This window comes from Heliangelus exortis, chromosome 19 (genome assembly GCF_036169615.1).
Source record: "Heliangelus exortis chromosome 19, bHelExo1.hap1, whole genome shotgun sequence".
NCBI lineage: Eukaryota > Metazoa > Chordata > Aves > Apodiformes > Trochilidae > Heliangelus > Heliangelus exortis.
The window spans coordinates 12245427-12273229 of record NC_092440.1 but is presented as its reverse complement, the minus strand read 5'-3'; the positions used below and the strand labels follow the sequence as shown (position 1 = coordinate 12273229).

At 40.1% G+C, this 27803-nt stretch overlaps 1 protein-coding gene across 4 annotated transcripts in view; it reads left to right on the top strand.

Moving 5' to 3' along the window:
- Positions 1 to 27803, top strand: part of HECTD4 (HECT domain E3 ubiquitin protein ligase 4) — a 71434-nt gene that overhangs the window by 20980 nt on the left and 22651 nt on the right. The window contains exons 12-52 of one of the 4 annotated variants that reach the window (XM_071763097.1): positions 137 to 369; positions 745 to 890; positions 2326 to 2396; positions 3053 to 3158; positions 3756 to 3876; positions 4770 to 4892; positions 6100 to 6224; positions 7312 to 7465; positions 7759 to 7859; positions 8810 to 9008; positions 10415 to 10534; positions 11685 to 11789; positions 12452 to 12615; positions 12976 to 13209; positions 13435 to 13627; positions 13793 to 13897; positions 13976 to 14064; positions 14649 to 14824; positions 15272 to 15407; positions 15544 to 15685; positions 15911 to 16077; positions 16601 to 16747; positions 17041 to 17225; positions 17803 to 17956; positions 18300 to 18580; positions 18869 to 19058; positions 20150 to 20231; positions 20865 to 21067; positions 21265 to 21400; positions 21858 to 22040; positions 22285 to 22455; positions 22876 to 23045; positions 23430 to 23545; positions 24448 to 24551; positions 24808 to 24969; positions 25091 to 25239; positions 25496 to 25575; positions 25700 to 25863; positions 26375 to 26612; positions 27060 to 27196; positions 27285 to 27411. In XM_071763097.1, the coding sequence (XP_071619198.1) occupies positions 137 to 369; positions 745 to 890; positions 2326 to 2396; positions 3053 to 3158; positions 3756 to 3876; positions 4770 to 4892; positions 6100 to 6224; positions 7312 to 7465; positions 7759 to 7859; positions 8810 to 9008; positions 10415 to 10534; positions 11685 to 11789; positions 12452 to 12615; positions 12976 to 13209; positions 13435 to 13627; positions 13793 to 13897; positions 13976 to 14064; positions 14649 to 14824; positions 15272 to 15407; positions 15544 to 15685; positions 15911 to 16077; positions 16601 to 16747; positions 17041 to 17225; positions 17803 to 17956; positions 18300 to 18580; positions 18869 to 19058; positions 20150 to 20231; positions 20865 to 21067; positions 21265 to 21400; positions 21858 to 22040; positions 22285 to 22455; positions 22876 to 23045; positions 23430 to 23545; positions 24448 to 24551; positions 24808 to 24969; positions 25091 to 25239; positions 25496 to 25575; positions 25700 to 25863; positions 26375 to 26612; positions 27060 to 27196; positions 27285 to 27411 (6189 nt within the window). Of the gene's footprint in view, positions 1 to 136; positions 370 to 744; positions 891 to 2325; positions 2397 to 3052; positions 3159 to 3755; positions 3877 to 4769; positions 4899 to 6099; positions 6225 to 7311; positions 7466 to 7758; positions 7860 to 8809; positions 9009 to 10387; positions 10535 to 11684; positions 11790 to 12451; positions 12616 to 12975; positions 13210 to 13434; positions 13628 to 13792; positions 13898 to 13975; positions 14065 to 14648; positions 14825 to 15271; positions 15408 to 15543; positions 15686 to 15910; positions 16078 to 16600; positions 16748 to 17040; positions 17226 to 17802; positions 17957 to 18299; positions 18581 to 18868; positions 19059 to 20149; positions 20232 to 20864; positions 21068 to 21264; positions 21401 to 21857; positions 22041 to 22284; positions 22456 to 22875; positions 23046 to 23429; positions 23546 to 24447; positions 24552 to 24807; positions 24970 to 25090; positions 25240 to 25495; positions 25576 to 25699; positions 25864 to 26374; positions 26613 to 27059; positions 27197 to 27284; positions 27412 to 27803 lie in introns of all 4 variants that reach the window. The other 3 variants (XM_071763095.1, XM_071763096.1, XM_071763094.1) reach the window with 3 other exon arrangements.

Sequence of the window (27803 nt, the reverse complement as noted above, 5' to 3'; positions counted from 1 at the left end):
TTCCAGGTTCTTGCTTCCTTTAGCACATTAAAAAAAAGGAGTTTGGGTAATTCTTTTGTCGTGTGTGCAGGTGTCCTGGAGTTAGAGGTGGTGATTTTATTTGCAGACAGCACTTGAACAGTTTTTCTTTTTCCAGGGGATGCAACAACCACAAATGAGGTTATTAACCAGTTACTGCACCATGTTGGTGCCATGTGTATCCACCAACTCAACCTGCTTGCAGCCAGCAACAATCTTCCCATAACAACTTTTTTGGGCAAGCAGCATCCAATTGAAGCACATCATCTGAGCAGTATTTGTGACATCATGGAGAAAGCCATGGTGAATGGAGACACCTGTATCATCCGCTGCATCCTCGTTGTCTTTCAGGTACAAAAACATCTCCAGTGTACAGGCAGTCAGGAGATTTTAGTGGGTTTTTGGGTTTTTTTTTCCTTGGAAATAAAATTAAAGGAGATTTAGCAGTGCCTTTGCAGTATCTTATACACCCATAATTTATACAGTCCTCATTTAAACATGTTATTGCCACCTTTGCAGATTAAAAGAAAATCCAGAGAGGTTTCTTCCTTCTTTTTTTTTTTTTTTTCCTTTGGATACAAAGTCAGTTTCTGGCTTTAAGATTTCTGGTGACCTAGACAAATAGTTTGAGAAAGTGACTGCAGGAAAATGGTTAATTAATGCAATTTTTAATTGTTAATTGCAATTTTAAATTTTTTTAATATTGCTGTGTTTAATCTTTCTTAGGTGGTTTTTAAATTTTTCTTCAGCCCACAAACTGAAAGAAACAGGGATATTGTTAGGAGGTCTGGCCTCCTACTCTGGCAGTTGCTGATGGCACCAAGGGATCAGATTTGCTCTGAAATTCAGAAGGAGGTTTGCCTAGCTATTAGGTAAGGATCTGTTCTGTCAAATTAAACATAACTTAGATTTTAGACTATCTGAAAGTGCTGTAACAAGTGAACAGTCAAATTGGATCCAGCAGATTGTTTTTAAATCAATAGGATAGAATTTTATAGTGTGTTTGTCTTGATGACAGTGAAATAACAGAGTAATTACCTCATGTTTCTTTTGTTGCTTTTTATTAGCACTCTTTAGAGGGTTTTTTTAATGCTTATTATAATATAGCTGCTAAATTGAAGCAGTTTCTGCATTCCATTCATGGCCATTTAGTTCATGTGGATTATTGGTGTTCTGGAGAAGGCAAAGCTCATGTTGTCAGCTGTTACACCAGGGTTTCAAGTGACTGAAATTCTCCTGAACAAAAGGAATGTGAGGAGAAGCAGAATGCTTAATACTTGAGGAATGCTCTCAGGCTGAAGGGCCAGGGAAAAACACTGGCAGGGTAGTAAAACTTTTTGGAAAAAGTCAGGTTTGTGTCTAGAAAAAAGGAAAAAAGGGTGGGCTGGTTCACCAGGTCATCAAACACTTGGAACAGGGTGGTTGCTTTAGTTCCACATCACTTTTGCTACTGCATCTTTTGAACCTCCTGCTGTGTGATTTCCTTTCTCCAACTTGTCAGTGCAGCAGAATGAGTAAGTACAGGGAAGTGAGCAAAAAGTGTGGTTGTGTATCACCAAAAATGAGATAATGTAAATATCAAGGACAAAGGATGTCTGAGACAGCATTCCAAGTACAAATATAATCTTCTTTCAAGTGGGAAGTCCTCCAGAATTTGAGAACAGAATCTTCAGAAGATCAACCTGCATTTTTTCTGTGTGTGTGTGTGAATCATGGCATTCCAAATTTCAATGGCTTTTTGCAACTCAAGTAGTGAGTGCAGAATAGTGTATCTTTAGTATGATTATCTATCATTTCCAGCTTGCTTTCTGACAGGGAAAAGTGTATCCTGTCAACTATATAGACAGCTGCTGCATTTCCCCCTTGTTTAACCCTTTATCCTCCAATGATTTGTAAAAAGCCATCAGAGGTAGGGATTAGATAATGGCTCCTTGCTGCTCTTTTCTTGTTGGGGGATTCTGACACCAATGGCAACCTCAAGTTTATCTTGCAGTGTGATGTTTGTATCACAAGTTGGTCAGCATGAGCCAAAGGGAGGCTGGAATAATATCTGCTCTCAGTGTGAAGCTGAAAAGCATGCTGGTTTTCTTTTCTATGAGTGTTATTTAGAAGGAAAAAGAAGTCTACATGTTTCAACATTTCAGACTGTCACCAGTATTCTTTGAGTTATTGTGGTCTTCTGTCTTGATGTAATAATTCATGTAGGAAGGACACCATTTTTCAAGTGTCCATTGAAATAATTTTGTTCACTTTTCAATACATAAATACATAAAGTCATACGTGGTTTTATTTTTTTTTTTTCTTTAGCTCTGGTTTAAATATCCTGTATCCTGGAGAAGCAGAAATCAATAATTTATTGAAATTGGTCTTAACTGAAGGTGAGAATGTCTTATTGACATGTGAGAGTGTTTTGGTTTTGGGTTTGTTGGTTTTTTTTAACTTGAAAACAGAAAATGAAAGTACTTAACCTCTGGAGGGCAAACAGTTCAGAAGATAGAGCACTAGGCTGTTTAAACCCATCCTATTCTAGGAAATTCTAGAATGCTTCAAATTCTGAAGCTGCCATCTGGATGGCTACATACTCCAGCTTATGTTAGGTGTAGGAAAGGAAAATTTCTCTTAATTAGGCAGCTATTTGAAGTTGAAAAAGGATTAAAGTCCTCTTTTGTCACTGTTAGTAATGACAACAATGCTGCTTGTCCTGGTTAGCAGTTAGGGTTACCTGTGGCAATTACACAGTGTCCTGAGGTCCTTAGTGAAAGTTTAGTCATCTCCTTGCATTCCCCATGAAATGGGAGCCTGGACTTAGAAGCAGGTGATGCACAGTTATTTGTTACTTCATAAAACATGTTCATGCATCAAAGCCTCTGGAATTTAAACCAGTTTTAACACTGTAATATCAACAGGGACTTGGGTTACACTGCACATACAGTAATTTCTGACAAGTGGCCTATAGGAAGCAAGGTGTCTGAGGAAAGAAACAAATGAATTCTGTAAAATGCTGTTTTGCAAAAGTGTTTGCATTCTGTTTTAGGAGAGAGAAATAGTGGTCTCTCTCAGCTGCGTGATGTTATCCTGACTAATTTAGCTGAACAGCTACAGAACAACAGATTTGGAAGTGAAGATGATGATCACTATAGGTAACACTCAACGTCCACCTCCTCCCCATTTATAATGCATGTTTCTGTTACTTGCTTTAGGTAAGCTTGCATAAAACTCTGCTAATTTGCTTGTTATCTTACTGGCAGTGTGAGCTGAAACACCATCTTTGTGTCTGTAGTGGGTAGAATTTCATTAGGACAAGGGAGGGAGAGGTTTGACATTTTAGGGGCAGCTTTGGAGACTTCTGTGCACAGACTTAGGTTTGGATTCCCTGCTCCTTGTGTCTGGTAACTGTGGGTGATGGTTCACAAGTTCTCTGGTGTGACATTGCCCTCCATGTCACTGCATTAGGTGACTTTCCAGCAGTGAGTGCCCAGCTCTGGTCCCTGTTCAAGCTGGGAGGGGTCATTAAAAGTCTTGGATTTCTGTCAGTGGAGTGCAGGAAGTCTCCAGGAATCTGTTGCAGTAATTGTTCAACATTTCAGACCTGGTTTCTTTTGTGTCTGAATTTCTGAAGTCGAACAGATATCTGGTTTGGTTTCACTTAATTTGTGACACAGCTGCTGAGATGAGCTGTACAAAATACACCATAATTAGACTATTAACATTTTGCCTCTTTCTTGCATTTTTTGAAGACTAAATGATGAGCTGTTGCACTACATTCTCAAGATTGTTGTCCGAGAATCTTGTGTCTTAATCACCAAGTGCCAAACTGTATCTAAAGATGATTTTCAAAGGCTTCTTTCAACTGTGCCTGTAAGTAAAATGTATTTTGATGAAAGTACATTTGCCTTTGGCTTCTTTTCCTCCTTAAATTCACCAACTTCACTGGGTATATAGAGGTGAAACTTTTGTAGTTGTGTGCCTTAACATGTACAAGACATGAATGTCCTTTGTTTGTGCTGTGCAAGGAAGGGAGAAACAATTTCTTACAGCAAAGTAAATCATGCAGTAATGCTCAAACAGGTTTATATGGGGATATATTTTCCAAATGCTTTGGTGGCTGTTTCAATTTAAAGGGAGTTTGTGTATCCCAGTCTTTAAAGCATTACAACAAATTAAAAAACAAAAAAGCTCCTTCTAGGGTTGTGTACAATGATTCATACAAGCAGAAAGGATTAAAATCTACAGACAGAAAGAGTGAAGGTTGACATTATTTAATAGCAAAAGGATGTGTAGCTGTTTTCAGCAGGATTAGGTCTTATCTGGAAGGTGAGGCCTCTGAGCTTGCATCAAAAGTGAACAGAAAATCTTGGCCTGCAGGAGGGTGTGAGGGGAGTATGAAACCAGCACTTTCAGGACCATGAATTAAATTCAGCTCAGTGGCTGCATTACCTTTTAATTCATTAATGTTACAGTACTTGAATGTGATGATAAAATACCTGAGTGAAATGGTACTGCTGCTGTCTCTGTGTTGCAAGTTGCTTCACAAAATGCAGGGGTTTACAACCAGGTTCTTCTCTTAAATACGAATTAACAAGCTCATGATAAATCAGCAGAAAAATTCTTATTCTAAGGAACTTATTTTTTACTTTTGCTTGTCCTTTCCCTCAGCTTTTTTCCTCTTATGTGTCAATGTGCAAGGATTGCCTGAATCAAGGCTGCTCAGAGGGTTTAGATAATGTAAAGTGTGCTTATTTATGTTAAAGGCTGCCTCTTCCTGCTTGCGGTACCTGATGGCTGTACAGAACCACCTCCTCAGTAACACTATTTTGATTAAACCTGATGACAATGATGACAGTGACAGCTCCTTGCAGGGAGAGACATTGAAGGTACAGGTAAACACCAAGTTTTATTCTAGCATGGCCCTCTACAGTCAGTGTTCCTGTGACACCTCTTGTTTCTGCTATGCATTCTATTTTACACTGTTTTGTTGGTTCATTTCCTCTTGATGCAGTTAAATCCCTGTAGATAGTTGGGCTTTTTTTCCTGTTCTCCAGCTGAAGTCTGCAATTGTTCTGTGTCAGTATTGCAGTTTGGGCTCACTTCCCTTCATAAATACACAGCCAGTGAGGTTTAAAATGTGTTTTAATTCATATGTGCTAGTAAGAAAATTCATGTGCCAGGCATCTTTTCTGGAGATGCTACCCACTCACTGTTTTTTTTTCTCCAAATTACTTAGGTGGTAAAAAGTATTTTTCAGTTTTAAATAGGAAAGGGTTTTCTTGCTTACCTTACCTGGCTTCTGCTTTTTTTCAGTTTTAACATCTAAAGCTTATGTAGAGCAACCTACATCTGTTGTCTGAATTAGCAGGGATAATGTTTGTGGCAAGGAAACTGTTAGAGGACAAGGTTTGCAGGCAGGGATTGTTTTGTTGGTATTAAAAGTTTATTAAAATGGTGTCATCTTGTATTACTGCTGGAATAGCCTTGAGTGAGCTCCTAGAAGCCAGGTTTGTCCTTGCATGCAGACTGTCACCCAAGCTGGTTTTGAAACAGTAATGATTCCTCTGTGATGGTCCTTCTGAATTTCTGGTGTTGTTTGTTGAGCTGGTTATGTCTGCTACTCTTGAGACTTTGTGTGCTTGTACTTTGCTGCAGCTGAAAGTTATTTGTTCAGGCTGGTTGAGTAAATGCTAAATATTGTAGCACTTTTCTTGTCTCACTATTCACCCATGTTTTCATTGTTCAGTTTCTCTCTCTACAGTGCTCCTCATACCTGCCAGGACATTCTGTCACCAATGCTGTACCTGGGCTGGCTGACAGCTCTCCTGTGCTGGACTTGGGTGTTCCTTCCCTCTAGAAACTGGATGTGCATCCTGTATAACATGCACCTAGTTTCTCCCAGCACTTTGGGGCTTAGCATTAATCAAATTAAGTCTTGGATGAATCTCCTGCTGCAGGCCTGCCAGGTCACATTATCATTATCTTAGTTTGGAAATCCATCCTTCTGTTCTGTTGTCCTTTTTTTTTATTATTATTTTTTTATTTTTGTATTGTCTAAGAATTTCAGTATCCTGTAACTCTTTTTGTACCTAGGAGCTGAAGACCAGCATTTTGTCTCTTGCAACACAAATTCTGACAGGATGTGATGAAGTCTTAGAAATGCTGCAACAAGTCACTACTGCACTAATAAACAGTGACATTTCTGATAGGGAGCAGAGGTAAGACAAGTGTGAGTCTGCTGGCTTGAAAACAGGAAACTGTTGCTTTTTGTGGTTTGCTGTACAAGCAGAGTCAGCATTCCTTGTTTGTTGTGTGCTTGAGCTTTCAATGTATAGGAATTGTTTCTTATTCCAGCATTTGCTTAGCACTTATCTTTTTGAATAATTTAGAATCAGGCTTTCCAGATTACTGCTACCAGCTTGATGATCTGTAAGAACTTGAAATTGGTAAGGTTTTAGTGACAGTGGTATCTGGCAGCAGGGTAACTGGAAACAAACTGTAGTTGGTCAGCTGGGAATATTTCTGTAAGCTCTTTTTTTGTTATTTTAAAATTCCTGACTATTACATCTCTCCAAGCTGGACTCAATATTTTATCCATGATGTTGTTTCAGTATCCTGTGTGTTTCATCAGATAAGCATCACCTTCCTCCCTATCTCCCCTAAATTTAAAAATATATGTTGGGAATGGATGTAAACAAAAGCTGTGAACCTTTCCTCTACTTAAACACTTCCCTCTCCCAGCTGCATCTCAGGCTTCACATCTCTGCTGCTCTCTGCCCATGAGATTAGTTTTGTTTATTGACAGTAGGCAATTCCTTTGAGATGTTTTCAGATGGGTTTCGTGCTCAAGTATATTTTTGTAGATGCAGATTCTTTTAAAGGACTTTGAGCTACGTGTGCAAGGAGCCTCATGTACATGCTGAACAAATATATTTGTGCTTGATGTGGCTTTCATCCTGTGCCCAGGGGACCTTCTCATTTTCTAAGTAATTATTATACTCTTGATTTACTGTCTTCTGCTCTATCAGTATTTAGTAAGGATTGGCAGCAAGGGCCAGGATGATCACACTCTGGAGAAATTGTAGTGTTTTCAAGATATTACGATAAGATATTAAGATTTTTTTTTTTTGGCTTGTTTGTTTATTTGGGGTTTGGGGTTTTTTTAATGTAAAATGCAAATGTTCTCTGCTGAATGTTGAATTGCCTGCTCACGCAGTCTGTTACAAGATTAAACAGATGACTAAAAATAGTAGTGATACTCTATGAAAACAGCTGATGCTATATAAACCTTGACTCTACTTACAGATTAAAAGGCCTGGAGCAAATCACAAAGGCCACCATGCTTGGGCATCTGCTTCCTGTCCTCCTGACATCTCTGATGCATCCAAATTTGCAGACTCTGACCATGGCTGATGCCTTGATGCCTCAGCTGGTGCAGCTGGTCCTTTACACAAGTCAGGTATGCTCTTTTTGTCTGCAAAGGAAAAAACCAAAAGATGTGACATGCATGTTCTACCATGCTGTAGACCTTGCCCAGTAAGTGACCCACAGATCATAGTTTAAAAGTTGCTCAACAGCTTCAAAAGCTTCTGATGCTGAGTGTTGAATTTGACTTGGTACAGCAGCTACTAAGCAAGGATTTATTGTCAGTCACAAGATGCAGTTTGATGGGGAATATATTGCAATAATGAGAGAGATCTTCAAGTGGGTTGTTGTTTGCCTGTTACTAATGCTGTATGTTTTGTGCCACAGACTGCACTGCTGCTTAAAACTCAGTCTCCAGTTTTCTCAGAACTGAACAGTTCTCCCAGTGGTGCATCAGAACAGAAAGGGAAGCTGTTACCTGATGAGAGGTGATATTCTTTACATTTGAGTCTTTTCATGGATTACAGTATTTTAGCTGTAATGGCCATTTGACCCTTGCTGTGGGATAAATTTTAAAGCAGCAATCTTTTTACTGTTAAAAGCAAGGCTGTAATGGTTTGTAAGGCTCTCTTGGAGAAATCTAAACCTTTACAAAAGGCAATTTGGTCTACACTTTTTTTGCCTCTGGAATTAAATTATTAGTATCTGCACCTTGGTTGTAGAGGGTATGGCTTGTTTTGGTTTCTCCCCTCACCTCAAACATTAAGAATTAATTCTAATTGTTCCTCTTGCAATAAATCAGATAAAGGAAGACTATAATGAGAATATGTAAATTGCTCTGGCAACATGAGATAAAACTATTGGGTGGATATTAAATGGTTTCATTTGTACAGAAAAGTGTAGCAATTTTAAATGCTGTGTCTCAGCTCAAAGTTACACAGCTTCTGCTTAGAAACAGAAACAGGCAGCTAAATTAAATTAAAAAATGCTTATCACAGCCCTTTGCAGTGTTGCAGAACTTGTAGTATTGAGCAGCTAGTGATAATGTGTAATACCCTGTGTGAAGAATCTGAAGAATTTATTTTCAATCCTCCTCCAAATTGTAAGTTTCAGTGAAACATCAGGCATGTTGGTTTATGACAGAATAATCGGGTTTGGGTACTGTCCCAGGAGACAAGTTTATTTTTTTATGCTCTCAATCCATATGTAGCACCATTTACATTTTTTTATGGTGCTGCTTAGCTCTTTACCATTCTTTGGAAATGGGAAAGCAGAGGGAGAGGTTCCAGTTTGACAGCTCAGAGACTGCTGTGGTTGTTTCCACGAGGAGTCAGTGCTTTGTGTTGCAGTTCTGAGGGGTGATTTGAAGGACTGTTTGATGTCTGAACACAACCCGGGTGGGGGGATTTTCAGGACTGATTTTTCACTCTTATTTCAGAATGCTGGAAGAGAAAGAAGAGCCAGGGTTTCTCACGGGTTTGAAGATCCCTGCTCCCTGGGCTGCTGGGAAGACTGTAGAAACAGTTCATCCTGTCAGGGATAACTATAAATTTAAAGAAACTGTCCACATCCCAGGAGCCCGCTGTCTGTATCTCAGATTTGACAACAGATGTTCCTCACAGTATGACTATGATAAGGTAAGCAAGGGTCAATTCAGAAATTTTTTCCTTTGGATGTTTCCCCCAGCAACACTTCCCATTTTCATCTTTTCTGCCTCACAACTTTGCTGCCACTTTATCTGCAGTGCTCAGAATAATGCAGGAGGGTTTTGTTGTTAGAGCTTCCTGGTGGGCACTGTAATGTCACATTTTACTTACTGCAAGGCTGTAAAGTACAGGGATGCAAAGAGGTTACTTCTGGTGTGGCACAAGTGTGAGTAACTTTTAAAAAGAATTCTTAAGTTTCATCTTCCTATCCTAAATGATGGGAAAGGTAAAAAAGACCTCATTGACATGAAGAGGCAGGACAGTGGAGATAAATGATTCATGCTTAATTGCAAATACTCTTGAAGAAATAATAAAAAAATATCTACTTAATTCATCTTGTGTATTGTTTTAGAACATAATACCCAGTGATTACTTCAATGTTGACAGCCTATCAGTTATGAGGATCTCTTGCTAAGAGGCTCTGTAATTAGGAAGTTTTCTCAAAAGCTGTCCCAAGTACTGGTTCTTAGGAGAAACACAGGTTCCAGAGGTGTTGGTTTGGGAGGGAGTTGTTTTGGGTTTTTGCCCTCAGAAAGTAATTCCATATTTTTTTAAAGTTCACTCCCTGATGGCTCAGCTTACCCAAGTTTGATTGCCTTCTCATTTTGCTGTTTGAGAATAAGCTTTCCTTATTTCTCAGATTTTAATCCATCTGCCTACTATTTACATCAGCAGTTTGCTTAAAGTATGCAGAACTGGAAAAGTTCCTTTATTTATTCCCCTGATGATAACTGGCTTGTTTACATGGATTAATATGAACAAGTATTTTCAATTTCAAGAACCCAACTAATAGCAATTACTTACTTTGCATAATCAGAGAGCTACTTGTGCTGCTTAATAATTGTTGCCATATGTTCTTCAACAAGTCGTGTGATGCTCCTGTTAATTATTTAGAAGCATATTTAATACTGAGGTCACTCATTACTGGTTAAACTCCTTCAGAAAACTTTGGGCCTTGAGTCAGTGACAAAACACCAAGTTTTCTGGGAGCAGGATCAGTCCATTTATGAGCAGAGAGGCAGTTCTGACCTGCTGAGCTCAGCAGGAGGACTGGGAGTTAGGATTCCTCCCGATTTCTGCTCCCAGTTCCTCTGCTGACTTTGCTGTGTGACCCTGGGGGCAAGTAATTCAGTTTCCTCCCTGCCTCAGTTTCCCCATCTGTAAAATGGGGATAATAATACTTGCCTACTCACCTCACAGGGCTGTTGTGAGGAGTTGTTAATGTTGATAAAGCGCTTTGAAAAGATAAAGCGCGGTGTCAGTGCTAAGTATTATTATTATTATTAGATTTTCTTGTTTTTCTCTTACAGTCTAACAGTGTATTTTATGTTTTGAAGTTGGTGATCTATGCTGGTCCTAACACAAACAGTAGGAAGGTTGCTGAGTATGGAGGCAATACACTGGGATATGGCAGCCGTAGTGTCTTAGGAACTGGTTGGCCGAAAGACTTAGTAAAGGTACAGTATTACAACAATATTTCACCTAGAAAAAAAAAAATCCCCTTCAGAACCTGTGTCGAGTCCATTTTAACCCTTACAGCAATCAAGTCCAAGCTTTTAAGTGTATGGTTATCCTTGATGAGATCACTTAAGTGGGCTGTTTTGTCCTGGGGGAATAACCTTAAACTCCTCTGTGTCTTGTGTGTGATGCTTCGCTTTGAGCTTATCTTGTTTTGTTGTGTCTTGCTGGAATTCATTCTGAGGATGTTTTGGTCCTGGAGGCACCACTGCTCTCAAAGTATCTCTTATCTTCCTAGGAGAAATTCTTGTAGGGTCTGTGCTTATTTTCTTAAGGTCCATGGGCATGACTGCATTTTTTTAACAGTAACCCACAAATATAACAAATAGCAAATGTAACAGCTTTCCAAAAATTTGTGTGGTGTTTTAAAATTGCATTGAATGCTTTTTCAAATAACACTAAGGCAGGAAAATCCCTCAAGCTTTTTGCATCTTCAGTTGTTCAATAATTCTGGAGTATGTTCTCTCAGATTGTATGCAGGATTTTTTTTTTTTCCTCTGATATGTTTGTGCTGCTACGTTGTTGCAGATCAAAATTGGACTGATATCCACAACAAAAAATAATTTCAAAAAGGAAGACAAGTAGTAATTAGCTGGAAAGCAATTTCAGACAAGCACTTTTTTGTTCACATTTAATGGAATTTATTTTTCAGACCTAGATTTTGACAGTGCTCTCTTAATGTGTCAACATTCCTCTTGAAGAGCTTGTCTGTCTTCTCTTTAGAAAGAGAAGTATTGATTATTGCAGGGTTTCTTGCAGACAAATAATGAAAATGTTTTGGTGAAAATCAAGGCCAAGTAACACAGACTGATAAATTCTACTTTTGATTCAACAGTTACGTTGGGGTTTTTGTGCTACTGTGGGTAGCCAGCAGCAAAATTAAAATCAAATTTCCATTAAAAACTATCCTTACATAAAAGGAAGGCTCTTAAATCAGATTATAGAATCGGAGATACGAATACTTAGATAACTCATTAATCCATAAAATCAGCCCCTTTGATGAAAAGCCTGTTTGTTTGCCTTGGTTCTTAAATGTCTCTTTTTTTTGTTTGTTTTTCTTTTTCTCCTCTTCCCCCTCCAAATGTGAAGGTGGAGGGAGATACAGTCACCTTCTCCTTTGAAATGCGGAGTGGCCGTGAGCACAACACTCCAGACAAAGCCATGTGGGGCTTTGCCTGCACTGTTCGAGCACAGGTACTCACATGGCAGAGCTTCAGCTTCCCTTTCCCTTCTCTCTTACACACTGCAGATCCAATAGAAATGTTCCTCCAAGTTGGAAGCTAACATGGGAAATTTAAAAGAGTGATAGCTACTGATTTTGATAGTAAGAAATAGTTTTCTTGCAATGTAAAGGGCAAGTTTCAGGTGTTTGGCTTCCCTGTGGTGTGATTTGGTGCATGCTGAGGGATTTATGAGGACAGTTGTCACCAAATTTGTCCCACCCAGCTCTTGTCATTGGTGCTGGGTTTGGCTGAGGTCATTTCAGTACCTCTGGCTGCTGCTGGGTCAGGATTTCTTTGGAAGATGGGTCAAAGACAAAGGAACTTGAATCCCGCTTCACTGGAAAGTTTAGGACTAGATCTGTGAGATGGCAGAAAATGACTGAACCAAGACCAAATTTACCTTTTCTTTTCTTTCTTGGTTCAGGAAAATAGTGTTTAAATCCTTTGTTTCCTGTCTTGAGTTGTTCTTATATATTGCTTTAAATATGCCCCTCTGTAAGAGACATATGAGGTACCTGTAGATATCTTAGATAGGATTATATATAAAAATCTAAAATCTTCTATCTAGAAATATACTGGGGAAGGACTTCATGGTTGATTGATGAGTGCAACTTGTCACTGTTCCTGCTCCAGGAGTCCTCAGAGGATGTGTCAGGAGGTTTGCCCTTCCTGGTTGACCTGGCACTTGGCCTTTCTGTGTTAGCTTGTTCCATGCTGCGAATTCTGTACAATGGACCTGAAATTACCAAAGATGAAGAAACCTGCCAAGAGCTCTTAAGATCAAAACTATTACAAAGGTAAAAAAAATAAATAAATTAATCAATCTGAGTTTCCATGTGGATTTTTTTTCTGAGGGCAGGTGACTTTTGTAGTTGTGCAAGTGTCTCGTGTTTTAAGCTGATGGTTTTGATAACTTTCCTGCAGTTTGTTGTTAGTTTTGTGTTGCCTAAAACTAAAGGAGCATTCTGTAGAGTAGATGTTTTCTTTAGAGTGAGCAGAAGAGGATTTGGCTGTGCTTGGCAAAAGCCACTCTAAAAACAGTGTCTGTCTTTGTAAGGTGCTGTTGACTGGTGTCTTTCTAAATAATGATGGATACTGAGGGGGGAAAACCCCACAATTAAAGACCTCTGTTCATCTGTTTTTATTTATTTTTCCAGGTGCCAGTGGCAGGTGGAAGCTAATGGGGTAATATCTCCAGCCCTTACACCAAGTCCTTCTCCATTGCCTCTTACTATAGATGAAGACAGAGAATTTACATATCCTTCTGATGTTCTGGTGCCTCCAGTTGGTCACTATTTTGATCTGCCTAGGATTAGGCTGCCTCCAGGAATCATGATAAAACTCAGGGAAATTTCTGGACGTGCTCGGCCTCAGTTTAGACCCAGTATAAAGTAAGTAGTCACTGTTCCACTCTGGTTTGTTAACTTGACTTTTCTTGTTCTAAATGCTTGGTGACCAAGTGAGTGAGCTGAAAAAGCAGCAGTGAGGGTGCAGCATGCCTGTTGTGTGTGACAGTGTGCATTTAATATTCTGTAAATATTTGTTTGTGAATTGTAAAGATGAAAAGCTCGTTTGTTGTTCTTGCTTAATCAGTCTGGCTTTACCTCTCACCCTAGGGAGGTGATTCAGCCAGAAGTAATGGAGGAGATGGTAGTTTCATGTGTGATTAAACATTTGAATTTGGTTGATGCACTCCAGTCCCTGATAAATTTCCAGTATCAGGAAGAACATGCTGAAGAATATGATTTACTTTGTAAAATCATGGGAGAGACCTTTAAGAAGCTAAATGCCATGGAGAGACAATTGCAGGTAAATACAAAATTCCTTCAATAAACAGTTGACTTTTTTGATGATAAAGATGCATTAACAGCATTTTAGAAACATCAAAAAGCAAAATGTGCTCAGATTTCTTCTTTTAAGGTCTCTTCTTGAGATGAGCAACTGCAATAAGTGTTACTTTTGTCACTTTGTTAGAGTGTGGCTGAGCTGGAGCAGAAATGGCAGAGTGAGGTAGATGATGCCATGCATGGGAAGCTGGAGAACAATGTCCCATTCTTCTATGATTATCACTTCAATGAGGTGAGCACTGGGGCTGCTCTGTGCTCCTGCTTCATGCTGCTCTCTCAACACAACATTGATCCTTTTCGCTTTGTTTAGAGCAAGATGAAAGAGCTGGAACTTCTGTGTTCAATGAAAGAAGTTTCTTTTGATGGAGGTGATCTGGAGAATGTGGTCCTGGCACTGAGGTTAGTGGCTGGCTCTGCAGTGTGCCATTTAGGCAAGGGACTGAGAAGATGGGCAGGGTTGAGCAACTGTGGATTTTCAGTGGGTTCCAAAAGTAGGGATGTGGGCCTGAAGTACATAAATGCTTCTTGAAGTAAGCACTTGAATCTCATTTTACCCTGTGACCCTGAGGTGAAACAGAAGCTGGCATTATATGTTTTGAAAATATTTTAATTATAATTTCATTAAAGGCTGGCAGACCTCTAGACAGAAAACAATCTTGTAGGGCAGGGACATTGAGATGAACTTCTAACCAGGGATGCACATAGTTGGAAATTCAATTATCCTGTCTGTCTAGCAATACCTGATTAAATTGTTAAAAACATTTGTACTAAATATATTAATATAAGCACCTACAGCTACAAGTGCTTACTAACAAATCACTTGTTTGTTTATTTTTTATTTCTGCTTTCTACTTTGTTGGCATAGAGTAGATTGATGCTATTTCTCTTCTTTAAAATAACCATTCCCACAGTGACACTTTATTTCAGGAAGCATTAAAACATAATTGAGTTTTCTTCTTTTATTTTTTCCTTCCTAATCTTAGGGAGAAGTTTTTTCAAGAGGTGAATTCACTGATACAGAAGACCTCTCATCCCCTAGCAAAAACAAAAACCTTAGTTAAGAGCTTGATGAACAGAGCAGAGCTGTTATTGCATGTCACTATTGCAGCACAGTCTGGTATCACAAGGAGTATATCTGGTACCCCTGCAGAGACTCCAGGTACACAGCTCATCCTTCCCCTGCCCCTTTTTTTTTTTCCTAAAGATGCAACTTCTTTTCTAATTCTCTTCTTTTCCCTCTTTCACTTAAATGACAATAAGCCCTTTTCTTTTCAAATTAAATTATTTTACAATAGATGAAGTTGATTTTTTTTTTTTTCTGATTGCCTTAATGATGGTAAGTTAAGGTCTGAGTAACAACATGTGGAATTTAAACTTTGATCTCCTGAATTCCTGGGAGAAAATGCTTAACCTAATCCAAACAAAACCAACTTGAAACAATCCCTGCAGAGAGGGAAGTCCTCAGAGCTGCAACTTCTCGCTTCGACTGAGTCTTCCCCATTTTTATGTTATGGCTTTCACTGGAATGTCAACAGCAGCTTGGAAAAGTTGGTAAAGGACCTCCTGGCCCAGGAGTGATGTTCTCTCCTGTTGTATAACTTTGCAGCCTGCAAATCAGCCTCAGAAACCAAAGTGATCTCCCACGCCGTGCGCCAGCCCGTCTTCCTTCGCAGCATGTCAGCGCCTTCCGACCTGGAAATGATCGGCAACGAGGACATCGAGTTTGCTCGGTCAACTCAGAGGTACCCAGGGGTTTACTCCACGGAGCAATGATACAACAGTGCTGCCCGTGGTGGTAAAATCACCACAAGCTTTGCAAGCAGAGCAGATTTTGGTTCACTGGATGAATTTAGGCGTGCTTATCCTGTGTTCTCCCAGGCGGCGCCACGTTACGAGCCATCGGAGCAGCTCCTTCACTCTTCTCCAGTCCCTGACCGTTGAGGACAGCAGGGATAAACCCACCTACAGTGTCTTACTGGGGCAACTCTTTGCTTTCATTGGAACCAACCCTGACCAAGCGGTATGTCCTGTACTCAGTCATTTCTCTTCTCAAATTCAGACTTTCACAAAAGTCTGTGCACTTCACACCTCAGTGTCCGGGAGCCACAGCGGTAGTGGATCAAGCGTTGGACTTGATGATCTCAAAGCTGCTTTCCAGCCCAAATAATTCTATGATTTTGATATTAAAGAAGAGAGGAGGTGTCTTGCTTCTGTCTCATTAACCAACCCAAACCACCTCTCCTAGGTGTCCAGCAGCAGTTTTCTGCTGGCTGCTCAGACGCGGTGGCGGCGAGGGAACACGAGGAAGCAAGCCCTGGTGCACATGAGGGAGCTGCTGACAGCAGCAGTGAGGGTCGGTGGGGTGACACATCTTGTGGGCCCTGTGACCATGGTGCTGCAGGGAGGACCAAGGTTTGTTTACTTCTCTGGAAAGAACTGAATGTTTCACTCTCTGTAAACTGCGTTGAACAAAGAAAGGAAAAATGGGGAGAAGGGATGAGCTCATGTTTGCAGAACTAAGCTTGCAGCAAGCACTTTTGTAGGCCCTTGGAGGGTAAAAAGGCAGAAACTCCTCAGAAATGCTTTGTTTGGCAGTGGATGAACTTTCATACTGAGGTGATGTGTCCACAGAGGTATACAGAGTGTTTTACTCTTCTGACTTCATAATTAAATTCATTTAATTATTAGTGATACTAATACTGTCATCTAAATTTGATAAAATATTCTGTATTTTGTAGACAAATTTCAATCCCTATTTACGTAAATTCATGTTAAAACATGAAGTGATTTGCAGTTCTGCTTCTCTTCCCTGCCTAATTCTTAACATGTGCTGATTTGTCATTTTTCTAAAGCTGTATTTGGGAGTTTATTTCACCTTATTTATTTATTTTCCTTATTTAAAGCCTACCATTTCAAATATCTTCACTACCAATAGGATTGAAGAGCTCACATGTGGTGGGATGGTGGAACAAGTCCAGGAAGCTTTCGGAGAGACAATGACGTCCGTGGTCTCGCTGTGTGCCCGCTACCCCATTGCTTGTGCAAATAGTATTGGCCTCTTGTGCACTATACCTTACACGAGGTAGGAAAGTGTTTCTTTCAGTAAGGGAGGGTACCCAAAGTGTCCTTGTTAGGTTTTAGCATTGTAGTTTATAAACAGACTCCCTCTCCTCGTGATACGGAATACCAGAACACCCTGATAAATTGGTGAAGGCAGAATTTCACCTGGGGAGGGCAACTGAGAGACAAAACCATCACTCTGACAAGTGAAGTAATTAATTATGGAGTTACCAGCAAGTCCTGGATTTTCTTGGTGTCTCCTGTTAGTGACTGCAAAGTTATTTAAGCAAAATCTGAATTTCTCTTCTCACACAGGAGCGAAGAGAAGTGTTTGGTACGGAGTGGCCTGGTGCAGCTCATGGACAGGCTCTGCAGTCTGAGCAGCCAGACTGAATCCAGTTCCAATGAAAAACAGACCAAGAAACAGAAGGTGGCCACCATGGCTTGGGCTGCCTTCCAGGTGCTGGCCAATCGCTGTGTTGAGTGGGAGAAAGAAGAAGGTAGGAACACTGGAACTATTTCTGCTGTGGGCTTTCAGGTGTCTGAGAAGTGCTGTCAGTGTATTTAAAGTAGGGCATTCTCTCACCACCACTTCAGTCCTGTTTGGATTCTTTAGAACACACAAGTGGATACTGAAATAAGTTCATTTTCTTCCTGGGTTTTTTGGTTTTTTTTTTTTTGGAGGGGGTTGTTTGGTTTGGTTTTGGGTTTTTTTAATTCTATTTTTTCTTCCTCCTCATGTGAGTGTTTATGTTGCAGATAATTCCAAGTCTGATACTTGGTTCTGCCTAGACATAACCACAGGACCTTGAGGCCCTGACTAATCACTGAGGCATCTCTCCAGTGATAGGATTCACCCATAAAATACATAAACTTACAGCCAAGTGACTATTGGCTGATGGGATGTAGATGTTGTTTCAGGTTTTGTTCTTAATTACAGACATTTCATACACAAACGCTTTTCCGTATGGAAACAAAAATATTTTTTACTTTTTTCACTGCATGGGTAAGGAATTTGGAGATGTGTATGTTCATTTTTCTCAGTTCCAGTGGTGTATTCTTGCCTTGCTTTTCAAGGGGGTTCCACAGAAGCTGTTCACTCTGGGCTGGCTCGTCAGGTCTCCAGCCTTCTTACCAACCACCTCGCTCGGGCCACTGAGTGTTGTGGGAATCAAGCTGCAGGAAATGATGCACTCCAGGATGTCCTCAGTCTTCTCAATGACCTGTCAAGGTACCAGCCCTTTGTCTCTGGGATATTTTTTTCTGTTTGAAAGCAGGTGGGGATTCCTTTGGGGTTTCTTGGTTTTTTGGGTTGTTTGTTTTGGGGTTTTTTCAGTATTGATGGTAAAAGAACATTGAAAACCATTCTGAAACTTGATTGTAAAGTGTCACTGAATCTTAGTGACTGTCAGGTTATGCAAGATTTGTTGCAGACAGTTTTTTGTCAGATGCTGCAATTTTTAAAAAAAATTACATCTTGAAACAATTTATTATTTACAGGAGGATCAATCTTTTTTTTTTTTTTTTTTTTTTTTGCCCCCAAACAGCAGTTACCTGTTTATTTCCCTTTTCAGGAGTCACATAGGTAAAGCAATCCTGAGCCAGCCAGCCTGTGTGTCCAAGCTTCTGTCCCTTCTCTTGGATCAACGTCCTTCTCCCAAGTTGGTGCTTATCATCCTCCAGCTGTGTCGTGCTGCTCTGCCTCTCATGAGTGTTGAGGACTGTGGAAATGTGGAATTGCCTCCCTGGAGTTACTCAGTTCCCTCTCTGAACAGTGAACAGGATGATCCCAGTGACCCAGCTTCCAAGATTGCCTCTCTGCTCTTGGCTAAGCTGGCAGATTATGTAGTACCAGGTACCAGCATCTTTCTGGTGTTCTGCTCCTTTGGGACATCACCAAGCAAGTCAGGTTTCTGCCAGGAGCTTTTTTTATTGACAGAAAGCTCAAGCAGGAAAAGTTACATCATATGTAACTCAAGTATCTCTGTGACTTGAATGTAACCAGTCTCAGACAAAGGTGTCTCAGTCATGTTTTAGTTGCATCCCAGATACGTTAAATTTAGTTTCAAGGGTAAAAAATTTATTGATGGAGCTCATGGTTGTGTATTTTTCTTTGTTTTGTTTTGTTCCTTTCTGCTTCAAGGGTGCCAGACAGTTCTTTCTCCAACAGCCTCTGAGCCAGATACAGCTTTGGCAAAAGCCAGCCCTAAAAATTCCATAAAAGGTGATAAAGATCCTGGAGAAGAAAGTGAGGCAGTGGATGGTAAACTTTCCATTTTTATTCATAAACGAGAAGACCAATCATCTCATGAAGTCCTTCAGCCATTGCTAAGGTAATCTTAACTCCCTGGGTGGGAATCAGCAACCAGTTTGGCCAATTCCATTTATCTTCTTTTTTTCAGTGCTACAGATGTAGAAAAAAGGCATCCTAGACATAATAGTAAATGGGAAAGCAAAATGTCCCAGTTTGTTGTGATTATTGGCAAAATAATAAGATAATGCAGAAATGGTTTATAGAGTTGATGTTTAGAATACTGTTAGATGGATAAAAAATGGATATCACTGTACTGAATTTGTGGTGAGGCAGCAGCAGAAAGAATCTTAATCCCAACACTTCCTGGGCCTGTTTTCCAGGAGGCTGTCCAGCACTGATGACAGCAGCAGAGCTGAAACTGAGCACTTGTATTAAAGGATGAGGGGAAATGAAATGGGATGTTTTGGTTTTGGCTTGTTTACAAGCAACCAGCAAAGGAACATAAAAATGTCTTAATTTGTCTGAAAACAACCACGTGAAAAATGAGCTACTTAAATGGTGCCCCATCAGAAAAAAATGGAACTGTTTACTTATGGGATTACAGACCAAGCAGGACTAACAAATAGAACTATCAGAGCAAAATGGTCTTAAAAGCATTTGTATTTAATAATGCATAGGCTGAAAAATAGTTTGCTGTTACAGCTTCTTTAGTATTGTTAGTAGCCACCTGGATTTTGAGACCTTTGCCTGTCCAACAGCCAATGGTAGCACCTCTTGTACAATTTGTCTCATCTTCCCCCACTCCAAGTTGGCTTTGAACCCTAAAAAGAAGGTAGAGCTGTTGGGTGTTCTTAGGTGAAGAGTTAGCTCAGAGCCCTCTGCACTTGTTTTCAGTAAAAGCAAATTTTATGATGCTTCTTTTTGAGGGGGGAATGGTTAAATTGCTGTGCAAAGAACTGTATTAAATTCCTGTTGTAAACTGCAGTGCAGTTGGGTATGTCCTTAACTATCAAGTGTTTCTGTTGCTGTTGAGCAATTCAGTTGCTGCAAGGATTGCTTTCAAACAATTTAAAGCCATGCATAATATATTAAATTGGACTGTATAGTTCAGCTGGTTTTTCCAACAATGAAAATCATGCTCCTGTGTTGGTTTTTTTTTCACTTTAATAGTAGCTCAGAAGGTCGCCCATTCCGATTGGGAACTGGAGCCAACATGGAGAAAGTGGTGAAAATGGATCGAGATATGACAAAAGTAAGAAAAGGAATGACTAAAGAATTATTCAACCTCTTTTTTTTGTTTGGTTTGGTTTTGGTTTTTTTGTTTGTTTGTTTTTTTGCAGATGTTAAATCCCCTTTTTTAGATGCTGTTTATTTTACAGAACTGTTCAGAAAGATTATTTTATCTGCAATGCTAGCAAAATATTATTTATGTAAATATAGGGGTAAATGATGAAAAAGAATTTCAGCTAATGCTTCCTCCAACTGCTATAGGTCATGTTTAAGCCCCTTTAGTATTCTCTTTCCTGAAATGTTTAGTGTACATATTTAAATTAAATTTCCATGTATATTTGCAGACATGTTCTTGACTATTTGCACCAGAAATACTCACGTGTGGAATTCTGATCAAAGAAGTGAAACTGTCCTGTTAAGCTAAGAATGGAATATTAAAAGCAATGAATCCTCACTGATCTCCCATCTCTTTGTAGATGAGGAAAAGCAACTGAAAGAGTTTATCTTATGACTGTGACTAATGCACACACAGGAGGATGTTTTGATGTGTTCTCAGTACTTTTAAGTATGCAGAGGGAGGAGAGAGAAATGCATCACATCCTGTGGCCAAACACACCTCACATTTGATTTGTTTTACATGGAACTTTATTTTCAGAGTGGCTGCTGTGAAGTTATTACAGAAGAAGCTGCTGCAGCTCTTCGAAAAGCAACAAAGTGGGCACAGTCTGGTCTAATAGTGAGTGTTGGGCCACCCATAGAAACTCTCAATCCAGAAACTACCAGTGGGCTGTCCACTGGGGACAAAAAGAAGACAGCACAAACATCTATTTGCAGAGAGAGGAATTCTGAGCTCGCCAGGTAGGCCACTTTGGCTCTGTAGTGAGAGTCCAGGTTCTGCTTCTGTATAGCAGTATTTGTAGAGCTGGAGAAAATAATCTGAGTATTCATAAACTTCCCTTTTTTGTGTGTGCTGTGCATCATTGATTGCAACTGATGCTCCTTTTCCTTCTCACGTTTTGAAATTAAGGGGCAAATGGCTTTTTTCTTCCAAACAGGACAGATCCTGTGAGGCCCTTCATTAGTGGCCATGTTGCAAACAGCATGGCAGCAGAGGTGATTGCTTTGCTCCATAGCTTGCTGATGGCACCAGAGTCAAATGCAGCTCAGATATGGACAACAACTGCTGAAAAAGTAAGCAGGCAGGAGATAAATATCAAATTCTACACCAAGCATGTCCTGAGTAATAAAGAGAACTTAATTATTAGCTGGGTGGTTGTTATTCTACTTTTGCTGTTCAGGCCTCTTTGCCATGACCTCTGAGGGGCTGAAAAAGCTTTGGCTGGAAAGCACATTGCTTTTGTGCTCCTCCTGGAGCACTTAATCTGTTGCTTAGGCTAAATCCTTGAGCCAAGGCTTTTGCTAAGATTATAAATGTAACTCTGTGACTCGAAGTTATTAGGGAATGGAGCTGGCTTTGATGGCTTTTTCACACTTCAGAGAACTTGGCATATTCTGAGTTATGTAATTCTCCTCAAGAACAAAAATAATTCTTCTGAGACTGTGTGTGGGCAGGAGGCTTGGGGCATTGGTTTTTTTGTTTGAATTGTGCTTTGAAGTCATTCTCTGGTATTTTTGCTTCTTTCTTCAGGTTCTGTCTCGGGCTCTGATGTACATTCCACAACTTGGGAAATATGCAGAGAGTATTTTGGAGAATGGGAGCAGCAGTGGAAGGAAACTTGCTAAACTTCAAAGAATTGCTCGGCAGGCAGTAGCTGCCCTTTGTGCTCTGGGTGGCTTTAAGGAGACAATTAAAATAGGTTCTGAAGTGCAGGTAATTCAGTGCTGTTCACATTTTACATCTTAAGTGAGAATTGGTGCTTCTGACCATGTTTTGCCTGCAGTGTGCAGGTTGTGAAGCACTTCCAGTGACACCTGTGGAGACTGCTGTCCTGTTCTGTGCCTCTTCCCTAAAATACTCAGCTCTGCTTGTGTCTTGAGTTGGTTTGGGGTGTTAAACTCTCAGTGTTTCTTGTCTGGAAAGCCTTGAATCTTACATGGACCTCCTTTGGTTGTAGGTTTTAGGTAAAGGAATAGCAGGAAGCATTGGAGTTGTGGCATCTATTAATGAACAAGAAGGTATAGCAACGGTCAAATTTCCACCTACCAGTATAGACAGTAGAAAGACCTCTCAAGCATCTGACACATTAACTATTCCATTATCTAGGCTCTCTGTTCCAAGATCTGAGGTATGGGAGTTTTAAGAATCCAATTTTAAAATATAATAGCAATTTATTTATTTTTTTTTTTGGTCACAGTATACTGGCAATTAATCTACAGCATTTAAAAAGTGTTTCATCTTTGATTAAATATTATTTGTAAAGTTTACTTCATTATTTTAAACATATCTTAACTATATATTTAAGTTCTCACTCAAGTAACACGGGTATTCATCTTTTAGTGCTTAAATTGTTCCATTGTATATTGTGTTGGGTTTTGTTTCTTTGTTTTTCACTTTTCTTTCTGTTTTTTAAATTGTTTTGACTGACGTTTGCTGCTGGTTTTGTGAATGGTACAAAATGAGAATTAACTCCAGGTAATAAAACACCCTCATTTCTTAGAAACTAACTACTTGAATTTAACTTTTTACCGTGCCCCCCCACCATCAGGCATTGCCTCTTCATAAACTGTCCATTACTGAGAAGGTAGTACAGGCAGTCCAGTCCATGTTGCTTCCTCAGGAGGGAAGTCTATCTATTCACACCTCACTTCCTGCAACAGGAGATGGCTCAACTCCAGTAATGGCAGTGGTCAGACTTCTTGCTGAAATCAGAACCAGGTGAGTCCTTGGGTTTTGTGCAGCACCCCTGTGTGTCTTCATACCATACACAGATAGTCCAGAAAATTGCTTGGGTTCTTCTTTTCTTCTTCTGTTGGTACTGATGTGTGATGCAGAAATTCTTGTTTGCTTCCTGAATGGCACATCAGGTCTGGGTGTTGCTAAAATCAGCACAAAAAAATCAAGTTCCCCCTGTGCTGAGCAAATGCTGCATAAGTGGGGTAAACTGTCAGTGTGGAAGCTCCAGTGGGTAGCTGGGCAGCAGACAAAGACATGGAACAGTCAGCCTGCTGTCTTGTAAACCAGTCTTCAATACATGTAAAGACAATGTTGAATTCAGTCTATGCTTCTGTAATGTTTTAAACCTTTTATTTTTCTGTTAAGAGCATGCCTGGTGATGGCTCAGCTGTTGGAAGACAGCTCATTCTGTGAAGAATTCATTCAACAATGCCCAGCTGCTGTGGAGGTTCTGAATTTGGTAGCACAGGAGTGCAGCCCTGGTAAGTGTTCAGCATGTTCTGTTTTATTTGGTTCAGAGACATAACAGCTTTTTTTATCAGTTCAGGGTTTTATCCTCCAGCTACTTAGTTTACCATAGCTAGCACAGTACAATCTGTTTTGCCACAGCTGCAGAGCTGTTTAACATAAGAGTAGCTAATCATCAGATTGAATTGTTTAAACATTAGCCCTAAAGTTTAGGTCTGAACATGATTCTAGTGTGCAAGTCCTGGGACAAGGTCTCTACTACTCTGCTTCTGAACCCCCTCCACTTTTCATGCTTACAGTGTAACCTCCTCTGTATTCCTTGACATTATCATTTATATCTTTTCTTTCTATGGCCTTTTTGTTGTTTTGGTTTTGGCTTTTTTTTTTTAAAATGCTTTCTTATATTCCTTATCATTGAGCTCTTGATTTCCTTCCCCCTTGTTTAAGTAGTGAGCCCAGCAGAAGGCTTAGATTAAGGGCAGGTTTTAGGAACATGTCAGAGGCTTTCAGTGGAGACAAAGCTGCTGAAGTGAAGGGTGTTGGGGTAGGGACCCAGAGGACATCAGTGTGACCTCCTGTGTGACAGGGAACATACTGACTTTTTGACATGAGGCATAAATTCTTTTGACTTCCTGCTTTTACTGGGTCATTAACTTGCTCACTAAAATGAACTCTAAATCTTAATTAGCATAATGATGTCTTTGTTTAACTAAATATAAATTAAACATGAGGAAAAGGATTGCTTGTATACATTGGAATTCGTCTTTAAGTGTGTCGGTTTAGGTAAGTGAGGCTCTTTGATGAGATCTCCTCAGAATGCAAATGTCATATTTGTTTTTATTTACTGGTAATAACATTGGGCTCAAGTAATTAGATTTGCCTGGATCCTCATGGCTTGGCTTCCTTGTTGTTACAGGGGAGAGGCTCCTTGTTGTAGAAATGCAGTGTGAAAGGTTACGGATGTTGTATCGGGACTGTGCTCGGCCTCCTCCTCCTCCTCTGCAAGCAGACAGAAGACAGGTGAGCACACAACAGTGCTGACCCTTCTGCCCCTTGCAAGTGAAGCCAGACACTGAGTGCAGAGGCTCTGCCTGTGGTGTTGGAGCCAAACTGGTTGGATTCTTATTTAAACATTTAATTTGCTGTGAATTTCTGTAATGGGGTGTGCTTTGTTGTGGCTGCAGTTGTGGTAGCTGCATGGGCACTTCATGAGACACCATTTGATTTCAGTAGATGGTTTCAATGGTAGAATAAAATCCTCTGTTCCTCTTTGTAGCCCAAAGAAATCACTTGGAGCCCATCAAGAGTATTTCCCCCTGTGCGAGCTTGCATGTTCTCATCACACCTCACAGCTGTGACCTTTCTGGCTGATCCTAGTGCAGGTGGGGGACTTCCTCGGGGCACATTTATCTATGCCACTTCCCCAGTTCCAGTACAGGTAAGAACTCACAGCTCTACAACAGTTTGTCATTTCAGATTCCAATCCTGCCTAAAAAGCAATTTTTTCTATTTTGTCTATGCTTTGTAAATAATTTTGATGGTTTTATTTCTATTCCTAGGCACCATCATTCTACTGGGAAATTGAAATAGTTTCCTATGGAGATACAGATGATGACACAGGACCAATAGTTTCATTTGGGTTTGCTACAGAAGCTGAGAAACGGGATGGTGCTTGGACAAACCCAGTGGGCACCTGTCTTTTCCACAAGTATGTTGGGGAGATGCACATCAAAAATCAGAGTCTTGCTCAGTACCTTTGTAGGCTCCTTAGGAAGGATTGTTGTGAGCACAGTGTACAAGGCAACACAGTGGTTTTTATTGAAATGTTAAAATGATGACTTGGAATATCTCCTTATCATGATAAGGAGAGTTGAGTTGCCTTTGTCAGTACCACAGTTACTTAGCCAGTTGTAATCCTTGTGTTTCAGTGCTCTTTTTAATTTCTTTCTTGTGTTACTTCCCAGCAATGGGCGAGCAGTGCATTATAATGGCTCCAGCTTGCTCCAGTGGAAGAGTGTTAGACTGGATGTGACTCTGTCTCCTGGTATGTAAGAGTCCAGCTACCTTGTTTGTCTGGTAATCAGAAGATTCCCTTACATGTAAAGGGATGCAGTGAAAGAGAAAACAGATTAAACCCGTGTTCTTTTGATGATTATGTTTTTCTACAGGTGATGTAGCAGGAATTGGATGGGAAAGAACAGAAGGAACTCCCCCTCCTCCAGGGCAGCCAGCTAAGGGCAGAGTTTATTTTACATATTGTGGGCAGCGACTTGGTCCTTATCTAGAAGATGTCTCTGGTGGGATGTGGCCAGTTGTCCACATCCAGAAAAAGGTAAGTTTTAAACAGAAGTATGTTGCTTGATAAGTCTTGTTTCAGAAATATGAAAAACATCATATAACTAAGTATTGCTTATCTATCTGTTGCAAAGTTACATGTTTTTGTAACCTGTATTTCAAATCCATGACTCTCTCCAGGCACTTCCCACGTTTTTCTGCCCGTTAGGACACTAATGTGCAACTGGCTGGATGAGATGGCATTATGCTGTGCTGGTAGCCCCCCTGTTAGTAGTGACCTTGCTTCAAAGTGTGTTAGCTAAACATGCTGTATCTCGAAACTAGAAAAAAAACAAGTTCAAAGTTTGTGTTTAGAAGCTGAAATCTTTCCCTGCTGCACCCAGTTTCACAGCTCAGCCAGGCTGGGCAGAGCAGACAGCGTGGAGATGCGATCAGCTTATCCCTTTGGCTGAGTTGGTTGTTTTTTTTTTAAAAAAAAAAAGAGCAAAGAAGAAGGATCAAAACAATCCCCAGCTCATCTGAATGCTTTTATGTGCATCTTCTTTCAGAACACAAAAGTCCGTGCCAACTTTGGATCTCGGCAGTTTGCCTATGCTGAGGGCCAGGCTCACAGGAACGCTGCTGATCTCTGCATCGACCTCGCTGAGGAAATAAGTGCCAACTTTGAAGCTTTGCCTTTTGCCATGGCTTCTGACAGTGATAATGATGCTGGCACCAGCATAGCTTCTGATCCAGGCACCCACGGGCCTCCTTGTAGAATTGCTGCTGTTGCTACTGCTCAACAACGTAAAGTGATGATTAATGTTTTATCTTTTAATTGTTTTTTAAAATCTCGTTCATGAAAAATTGCAATCAATTAAATGGGATTTAAGCAGTCTTTAGGTACTGCCTGTTTCAGGTCAAGCAGGACATGAAGCATTGTCAAATGTGTGCTTATTAAAAACCTTCTTTACTTTGGTCTTTCCATATAAGTTATTCTCAGTTAATGCACAGAGTTACTGTGCACAAGTTATTCTCAGTTAATGCAACTACAATGAGAAATGATCTTAGAAGGGCTTTGAATACAACAAGATGTTACAGCTGATGGAATCAGCTAATTGGTGACTCTGTGACAGGGTGCATTACATTGCCACAGACTGATTGGAGCACAACCTACCACAGAAAACTTCCTGAAATATTTTTGCACACTTTGTAGTGCATTATGATCTCATTGTCTCCATCTGTGTTTTGCAGAATATGACAGTGACACATCTTGCCACTATAAAATGGAGCTGAGCTATGAGAACTTCATCACCTCAGGCCCTGATCCTCACCCCCCTCCTATTGCAGATGATGAAAGTGATGATGATGATGATGATGACATTCCCCGGGTGAGGAGCAGGACAATTTCCTTAAAGAAAGCATAGCTGTGGTTAACTTTTCTTGCTTCTTGGTTCTAAAAAACCTTTGTCTTTGTAGGAGGATCATTATGCCCTGCTGGTCAAAGCCTGGGAAACTAAAGTTTTCCCTACAATTAGGAGAAGATTCCGTAATGAGGCTGAGAGGAAGTCTGGGTTGGATCAGATTAAAGGAGCTTTGCAGTTAGGTATGGTATGGCTGTGCTTTCTTTCCAGGCACATTGTTTTATGTGATGTGCACTAAGTGTGAAAACAACACCCATGTTTCTGTTCTGATTTACTGTTTTAGGGGCTGGAAAACTTAAATTTAAAAAAAAATTAATTGCTTGCTCTTTCTGTCAAGTGCTTAAAATTGAGGTCCTGGTTTTGCTTTAATGCTTTTACTTAAGTTGGACTATTTAAACAGGGAAATGCCTTAAGAAATAGTGGCCAAATTTGTTGTGCTGTTGTGATGTGGATACAAAAAGAGCTTAAAATAGTTTGGGAAGAAATTATCTACATGCATTTTCTGTCTATGGCTATATCAAGGCAAAACTTTTGAGGAACATTTGAATAAGAGAGGATTTGTAAATGAATACAG